Source organism: Lytechinus variegatus, chromosome 3 (genome assembly GCF_018143015.1).
Source record: "Lytechinus variegatus isolate NC3 chromosome 3, Lvar_3.0, whole genome shotgun sequence".
NCBI lineage: Eukaryota > Metazoa > Echinodermata > Echinoidea > Temnopleuroida > Toxopneustidae > Lytechinus > Lytechinus variegatus.
The window spans coordinates 10,061,381-10,071,045 of NC_054742.1; the positions used below are offsets into that span (position 1 = coordinate 10,061,381).

The window sequence follows — 9,665 nt, forward strand, 5'->3', positions numbered from 1 at the left end:
AATGTAAGTGCCCCCCCCCCCGGGTTATCATTATTATTATCATCATCATCACCATCATCTTTCTCATCAGCGCACATGGAGAGAAAATTGATATCGAAGCAGTTTCGGGCGGGCTTTCTGTTTAATGTGCGTTACTCCGAGATGAAATAAAACATGATAAGATACTGATGTAATTGAAGAGCTTATCAAAAATATCCCTTGTATTTGCGAGGCCATATCTGTCCTGGGTTGAGGAAGTGCAAAGTTCTACGGCCTGATATGATTAGTCTTTCTTAAACTACGATGACAGTATTGGGAGGACTTATTATGACAAGGCGAAAATTTACAATGAGTTTGTTCTGAAGACATTTGGAATTCATTTTGCCTTCATTGGTTGAGAATAATCAAGGTCCACTTTGATGAAGACATACAATAATGGTAAGTGTTACTACAATGTCATCCTTCATTCTGACTGGCCACTAAGCCCTGGTAGTTACTATAATGGCAAAGTTAAGAAAATTGTATGTATTTATGAATCAGGGCCCATGGGGGAGACGGTTGGGTCGCAGGAGATTTTGGAAAGGATCAATGATGTCATTAGAACGAGAATTTGGGGGTGGATTTCAGTATACCCGAGGTCAAAATGACTTTCAAATTGATGGCATACTCTACCGAGGTCGAAGAATTAACTTTCCTTAGCTAGCTAGGGTTAGCTACGATGCCAGGAGCGTAAGAATACTTCCACAACAACAAGAAGAAATCAAAGGCATGCATGTGCTTAGTACTATTTTTAATAAAGAGTAGTGTTTGCAGAGATCACATAAGTACAAACCTGACATTCATTCATGGAGTCGCCGGTAAATTTCACTGTTAATTGTTGGACTCATAAACAATAGAAACTAATAATTAAGGTGACTGCTGACATTTACAACAATGACCAATCATTCATCGTACTATACTACTTGTTATTTGAGTATTGTCCGTGTATATACTAGAGTACTCATACTGTTAACTTTCATTACTACCAAAAATTGGTGATAAATCTGTAATTGTTATAATAATCTATAAGGACAACAAAACTGATTGCTTATCAGATTTCTTTAGAATTGCATTTAAGAAAAAAAAACTCATTAGTTGTTTTATTTTTTTGCGATTTTTGTAGAGCCCTTCAGGTTAATTTATGTTTTATAATAAAGTATTTAAACATTAACAAAAAAATAATTGAATGCCTTAGAAAATGACATAAGTCTACTTTTCAATTCCGAGATGCCATTGTTAGAGACAACCATTTTACATAAAGGATTAATATCGTACCTCCTCACGTTAACCATGCGTCAGACCAATTGAAATGGCTTAAAACGTGAAATTTGTTTAGAATTTCAATGTAATGTGTGTTTACTTGGATTGTTAAAAATGATATTACGATTTGCATTTATTAAAGTAATCGCATGCTCCTAAGGATTGTAAAGGTATAGTTATATAAAATTTTCTTTAAAAAAAGGAATGAGTAAACAAAATGACGAAAAAATGCAACATAGATTTTATCCATGAAAAACATTTTTCATATCGTATTTTTTTAGAGAGACTAAGGAGGTGACATTGTTTATAAGACGACAGAACAATGTATATTGAATGAGAGTACAATTCTGATTTCATGCATAAATCATACATAAATTTATATAATAAATTAAAATGTTGCGAGGAAGATAATATCCATAATCGAATAATAATAAGTTGTGTGTCGCTGCCGAATGAATGATTTAAAAAATGATAAAACAAAATCAGTAGATGAATGATAATCAACGATTTTATAAGATACTTAAAACATGCTAAATTAATTTAAAAAATTATGTAAGATCTTTGAAAGGATAAGTGCTGGTATAAGCCCATCTCCTAACTTAATTTATGAGTCTGCTTTTTGTCATTTGAGACGTCATTAGCTGGAATTAAAGATATGATAAATGGAAAGAAGGACATTACGGATTCTATCAGGGTCGTCACACAAAAATACATTCTAAAGCTATTCCGCTCACAGTTATTGTTGTATGACAAAAAAAATATTGGATCTTTTGTAAAGTGCGAAAAAGCTCGGTAAAAAATTTGAATTGTGTACAGTTGATATGATTATAATCACTGAACTACTTTCATGTTCGTTAATCCATTTTATATTCCTCTCACGTTATCTGTATTTCTCTATTATATCTCTTTCATTCACCTTTGAGAACGTCCATTTTCATGTATTTCCAAATGTGAATTATGTTTGCTTCATTATGAGAATGACTGGAGATAACTGAATACCTACACGTAGTCGTTTGGTAGTTTGTTCCTCAGTATCAGTAGACGTGCATTAACTGTCTTTCTAACAAATAATGAAATGATTTCATTCAGTAAAGAAGAAAATGAAGTGTATCAAGTGAGGAACTATGTAGATTTGTAATAAATATCTTAAAGGAGTGACTATAAGACGTAATGATGTTGAGAAGCCGTGGCGGTGCTTAGTCTACAAACCGAGTTTACATTCACCATCATTTGGGGTCAGATTTGGAATGTTGACATTCAAAGACACGGTTGATTTCAAATAGGCTGTAAAGGTAGGAAATGTATACCACGGATGTTTTTATCCCGAGGTGTATATCCACTTTCGGTTGTTTTCTTTTCCTTCACACTCAGGCCTCCCTACAACCTCATCAATATTCTAAACGGACTCTACCCAAAACCGCCGTAAGTTGTCGCCCTTGCTCATACGATATCGGTGAAGCGCTAAATTCTGGATTTATCTTCCGCCGATCTTCCGTTCAATGTTCCATATTACTATGGAAAATGGAGGAAAATCCCAGCAATAATCATCCCCCAATACCAAATAAGAATGTTATGATAACGAATCACTATATGAATATCAACTGTCTATACAGATGAAGCACAACATTTACCGAAATTGTAATTTGAAATGAGATGTGAAAAGTACACGGATACGAACATGGTGTTCAGTGATTCTGAACGCCGTGCAAAAAGCATCAGACAATACTGGCAATAGCTCAGAGGTAGGTTGTACAGTCCGGATTCGTACGTGGGATTTCGGAAGACAGAAATGACGTTTTCTAAGGGCAGAGCAATCACTGCATTTCTATCTGGTCGAGCATGAAAGATTAAGTGATACTCCCTGAATTTAAGTCAATAAAATGACCATGATATTCTAATCCGAAGAAGCCTTATTAGTTGTTGCTCATCCGTGCTAAAGACATTTTTAGAAATAACCTCGCTTCATTCTTATTAAGCATGTTAAGGTACCAGCAGGTTTTTGCATGGTAGGCCTATATATTGGATACATACGGAGAATTCGGGTCAGATTTTTCATGACTAATTCAAACATAGCTATCGGCACTTTGCTTTTAATAAAACGCGGACAAAGCAGCGATAAAGAGCTTTGAAGTCGCCTTTCACTTCCACCTGTCATTTTCTTTCTTTTTCTCTGTCTCTCTTCTCTTGTTTACTTTGATATATCCCTATGCATGTTTATAACTCTTTTATTTCTAACTCCCACTATCTGTACAGCTATCACTCCATATTTCCCCTTGTCTATGACCGTTTCCTCATCTGTACCTCTCTCTCTCCAATATTCACCAAATACACCAATACTTGGGCACCAATATCCTTCTATACCACCTATTGTACACATGCATGCCTTAACAAATTGCCTTGACATGAAGTTGCAATTGTAATTCTTTCAATACCATCCTTCATTGTACACATACTTGCCTTTACAAACTGCCACGACGTATAATCGTTATTGTATAGTCGCTCACTTTTGCATTTCTTCCAACACACGGTAAGAATCATATTACAGTAGACTTATGAATTCATATTTTATTTGTCAGAGCAATTTACAACCACCGCTTCGTTTTCTCACGTCCAATACTATTTCTAAGCTGATTTGTATTTGAAATGTAGAGCATCTCGTCTTTCCTGTCTCATTGTCCTTTGAACGTGAGATCAGAGTTACATTACGTTTAAAAACCATGAAATTTTAGCCAGCAATGCTGGGTAACGACAATTCTCTCTTCATCTCCTGTGTCTTGCTCTCATATCTGTTTTATTTCCCAAATTAATGAAATGTATTGAATTCAACTAGCGCGTGAAACCCGACCTACATAGTCGAAGTTTAGTTTCAGAATTTCCTGTCGAAGGTTTTACTCAAATTGTCCATGTGTATTTTCTTTTGAATAGCTCTTTGCTGTCAGTAGCCTATATATATGTATAAAAAGAATCAAGGGGTCTAAATGTCATAAGGGTTCTTGAAACAATGTACAGAGCACCAATACCCACTCTCTTGTGAACAAAATCAATTTGAATCTGCTCTTATAGCTTTCAAAGAGTCTTGGTCTGTCAACGCTGGTATCACAATAGTGTTGTTTACTTTTTCAGTTTTGCAGGTCCGCACTTTTACATCAGGAAGTATATGTGTATCTCATTGTTAAGAAATACACGAAACCTCCCAATATCATGATCATGACGATGATGAGAACGACATGGGATTAGAGGAGAAGGGATATATATCATCGATATATTAAATGCAATCATGACCATATGTTGCAAGGAATGAATTTACTCCTATACTTTGACATCGCTGTCTTTTGAGAAGTAATTGTTATATGCATGTATGTCAATCTCTCATTAAACCTTCATTTTATAAATTTTGAAACAAAAATGATGACAAGATATATAGGTCACCTGTCCTTGTAACAATAACAATAACAACCCGCATTTGTCATCGCATCTTTATTGCTTATTTTCCTCAAAGCCAATTTAATGTTTCCTTTACAAAATACACACATGTCCTGTATTGCACAATAGGATATCGTACTGAGGTACCTCGATAAATGGTTAACGAGCAATTTTACATCACAAACCACGCAACATGTTTCATACATATTCATCTTATTCATGTTATTCACTTTAAGCTTTATTTGGATTTGATTCTCAATCTTGAATCGCTCATGTAGCATGCATTTATTGCAAAGACAATACAGTCTTTACCCTAATTAATGAACGTCTGATAACTTGGGATGCTTAATCATGAACTAATATTCCCCGATGATATGGCAAACTGCATAAGAAACTATTACTCCTTTCTCTTTCCCAAACCATATCCAAACGTACCGACCTGAAATAATGATTTTATTATTTTTCTTTTTGTTTGTTACCCACTTCTGAATTGCAAAGTATGGTATATAGATGTAGCTCAAGTTACATCGATCTGAGCTTTCGTGTCTCAGTTTATGTCCCTACAGACTTCTCAACTCGACTGATTCTCTCTCTATCTCGTATACCGGTGGACAAACCCAACAAATGAGAATAACACTTGAAATAAGGCAAAGTCGTGAAGAGAAAACAATTATTCAATCAAACTGATAAAGATTGTGCGTGTAAGAAACAGGATCCATATCAAAGATACTGCGCTGCCTAGGAAGGTTATTTTCAGCCATGAATTTAATCCATATTTCAACAACATAACTTAATGTTTTAATACAGAACTTTTGCATCATGGATACTATATCGTCCCCGTTCTTACATTTGCTCCGACGACAATTGCTCCGCTGTGAATGTCAACTTCAACCCTGGATAGAACACTATATCATAAACCTAACCTTTAACCTAAAATAAAACCATATTGCAACCCTACCCTAACCATACATGTTAGACGAAATAAAGCCTGGAGCAATTGTCGCAGGAGCAAATGTCGTGTCGCCCTCTCAGTCGTGTTACGCCTCATATGATCGGCGAAGGACGACCTTTTCTATTCTTCTGTCTAAATTGCTGATGATTGTATAGTCCAGAGCGTCAAAAAATGAAACAGATTCATTGTATGTACTATAAAAATAAGCTTAGCACTAACCGTAAAATAGCATCGAAGCATGACTTTAGGGAAAAGTGGTAGGGTTCCTTAAGCTTTATCCTTCATGCCATGGATACACCCTAATGATTTTTGTTTTCTTAACACCTTTTCCAATTACTCAAAGCAGTGGTGAATATGTGAATCTTGAATTTTATTGTAGTATTATTGATTGTCGTGAGTAGAATAGTGGAGTCGGTATTATGTAGTATAAAGGTATACGATGACCTTCGTTGTAATCCTCAGACTAGACTGCTGAAGTACCATGCCGCTTTGACAATTACTACCATCAACATTTTCTTTTCTTCCTAGCATTATTACTTCACTATACTCCTATCTCTAACCTTCACACGCACATTATTTCTTATTTTAAGTCAATACTACCCATCTATCTTACATGTCGTCCGCATGGAGGTTTCGCGTCGTATTCAGAATTATGCATAAAAAGGGTAACGTGAGAGTCAAGGAAAGGATGGACACTCTGTAATGAATACTCCAATTTCTGAAAATTATGGTTCAACAAAATCTTCCAAAGTATCCCAGTATTTCTCTGTCTCACTTAACAAAATGCCATTCATGATTCGGCATATATTTCTTCCATGTTCTTTAATAGTTAGAAGTCGAATTCGATTGTCCTGGCATTGATCCCCATGCATGTGCATGTCCGTACTTTCATGGTGGCGTCAACGTATGTATCTTGTCCATATCACATTTCATTCTTTCTTACAGCAATAGAGAATATGGGAAATATCAAATGAAAAGTAATCGGAAACTTGGCATGTTTATATTGACAAAATAACAGACTATGCTGCTCCCAATGTCAAGTCATGGTTTTTTTTCTCCGGCAACTAATGTGCATTTGATTTTTTTTTAACGATTTTTAATAAAAATAATACTATTTTAATGATCTCCTTTAGCCGCACTCCAAATATTGCCTCTCTATGACAATGCGGTTCGGTTCGATCGGTTTAGAAAGTTGACACTGGCCTTTCAAATCATTACTTATGCTCCAACAAAATGGTGATATAGCTATTAGTATCGGTCATTATTCAATGGGGGATCACTTTAAGTCTATTTAATCAAATAAGAGTCCAATGGAAGGTCGTAAGTCACGGCAATGTATGACTGTACCTAATCGGTAGTATGCTAGATATGCAGAACAGAGAAAAACAAACGACCGTTATCTGACAGCTCAGTGTAATTTAGTCGCAGGTTATATGGCAGCTTACGTTAATCGTGATAATTGGTAATTAAACTTGTGTAAACAATGTCCCTACTGGCGATGCCACCAGAAATCACTCAGATAAATATCGTACGTCTACAAAAGTTCATAAAATAAAAACGAATGATCAAGTAGTAAACACAATATGTTGTAATTCTGTATGTAAATATATATATGTTGTTATTCCCTAACCTGAATGTGGTACTTACCTGATGTTTGTGGTATTACCGCTCTCTCAAGGAGTTCTACATAGTCAACTTGAGAGAATTCATCAAAACGCTCGTGTGTAAAATTCAGCCCAGCATTTTTGAGATATTGATAACTTGCCCCAGCCATGAACAAGGGGTCCTGCATGCCCCTATCATTGAAATGATAGAGAAATATCCCTCTCTGCCACTCGAATGTATTCCAAACTTCAAGAATTATTCTTCCAACATGTGAATGAGGAGGCATAAACTTGGTTATGATTTTGGAGTGTTGGTAATTGACTGATTGTGCTCCCACTGTAATGAGGGGTATATTCCATCGTTGAGCAAACCTATGTACTGGAAGCAGGGCATACTCGCAAACTGGTCCGATATAAGCATATACTTTAGATTCTACCTTCATATCAGCTGCTAAGAACTGAGTAGTTCCAGAAAAACAATGACTGTCTTCTACTTGCAATGTTACATTCCAGCCATGTAGATAATCTGCTGCTTCTATCTTCTCTAGTGCTATTCTCAAAGCAGGAATCACCATTTGCAGGTGATAAGGATAGTGACGACCTGAAGGTAACCATGGTTTATCATTATGAGCTTCAGTTGCTAAGTAATAATTAGGTAACATAACACCCCATGTCATTGTCTTTTCAGCAGGTATTGTACAGTAGCTAACATCAAACACTGAAACAAATGTGAAACAAAAGTGCACAAAACATCGAATATTTGCCATGCTAAATCCAGGCTTGTTTAATCCTTGTAAGAGTCTCATGTTAGTTCCAGAGTTGTGTCCACATAGTTATAAATGACACAGGTAGCGTGACAGCGAGAATGCGTCCGTTCAAATCGTAGTCTCAATGACAAATGATCGGGAGAGCTGAGCGAGCGTCGATTGAACCAACGGTGTGGTATTGTAGGCAATATAACAAGCAGCCAAACTTGGACTAATTGTACAATGCGGGTGCGCTATTGCTCCAAAAATTCCTAATTAAATGTTTATTACAGAAGAGTTGGTTTTCGTTCGAGAGATCTCATTTAATCCATGTTACGTAGAAACTCTGATTCATGCTTTATTAAAAGTAGTATACATCTCTCACCGAATGAGGCGTGCACTCACTGAATGCATTAGCTTGTATGGTCATTAAAGGGGGCTTTGAAATTACACGCATGCGGATATGTCCAAACATATCTATTTAAAGTGGTGACAATGATCGCATTCTTATTTCAATGTCTTTAGTCAGATTATAAAGTTGCAATGAACAGAGTAGAAAACAAATCATTGTTTAAAATAAGATGTCTAGATTTGTTTTCTATGCCCGAATACTATTCGACTATTTTGGTTAGGAAACATGTGATTTATTAAATAAACTTAGACATATGCTGTGATCTAGCTTTGTCCTGATAGTTCTAGATAAACAAAGAATTAAGCATGGAAACCACCGTTGGAAGGTGATATGAAGTGGCCGACCTAGACTGAATGTGACTGCCATAATTGTGGGGAGGATTTGATCCCGTTAGTTTTTATTGACTCGCTGATATTGAATCTGTGAGCAATATTTGCAGAAAACTTGACATTTGACCCTTATATTCCTCACGCAATAAAAACCCTGTTGGAATGTTGTCGCCAGTGTACTTTAGCCTCATCATTGACTCTTTTCTTCATCGCCTAGGTTTGTTCTCCCCATTGATATGAAACAAACGAAATGCGTTGATAATGATATGCAAGAAAGAGCGTTCTCTACCAGTCATACGACCGCACGCTCTGCAATCTCCCCCATTATCCCTCTCATTTTCTCCGCCGGCTAATATTGAAGGGTCGAGTCGTAGTGTCTCACTTTATGGAAAAAAAAACTTTGTCCATGACACTAACGCTCAGGAGATGTTAACAGGGCTATTTTTTTCGTAACGAGATAATTATGGAAACGAAATGGACACTTTACACACGCTTCCAATATTGAAGTCATTTGTCTTCATTTGTAGTGGTCTGCCATCAATTCGTCCTCGAGTTTTTAGAGAAATGTCTATTTGAGTTGACTTTACTCTTGGGGAAAGCCAGTGAGGTGGATGAAATAAACGTGCATACACATGGAATCGAAACTAAATCATACAAAACTTCAGAAACGCACTTTTCTTTTATCCATCTAAATTGTGGGTATACAAACTGCCATTTGATTAAATTCATAATTTATATATTGCTCGTCTGTAAACATCGTCACTTCAGATCTTAGGAAGATAATTAAGCCGTTTACTATCATGATCACATGTTGGATATCTCAATAGATCGTAGCTGGGATAAGAACTTGTCTCCTCGTACTTTATATCGGCATTTTAATTAAGATTTGTTGACAATGCCCAGTGTATTGAACCAATGTTT

The 9,665-nt window shown here is 36.1% G+C and overlaps 1 protein-coding gene across 1 annotated transcript; it reads right to left on the reverse strand.

The window, feature by feature from the left end:
- Positions 1–5,547: 5,547 nt before the first annotated feature.
- On the reverse strand, positions 5,548–9,071 carry LOC121410185 (atrial natriuretic peptide receptor 3-like). The gene has a single exon (XM_041602095.1). The coding sequence runs from the start codon at positions 8,061–8,063 to the stop codon at positions 7,272–7,274; it is 792 nt and encodes a 263-aa protein (XP_041458029.1). The 5' UTR covers positions 8,064–9,071; the 3' UTR covers positions 5,548–7,271.
- Positions 9,072–9,665: the final 594 nt, after the last annotated feature.

What these genes read in the sequence shown, in the direction of transcription:
- LOC121410185 (XM_041602095.1), bottom strand. Translation starts at nt 8,063, where the DNA reads ATGAGACTCTTACAAGGATTAAACAAGCCTGGATTTAGCATGGCAAAT.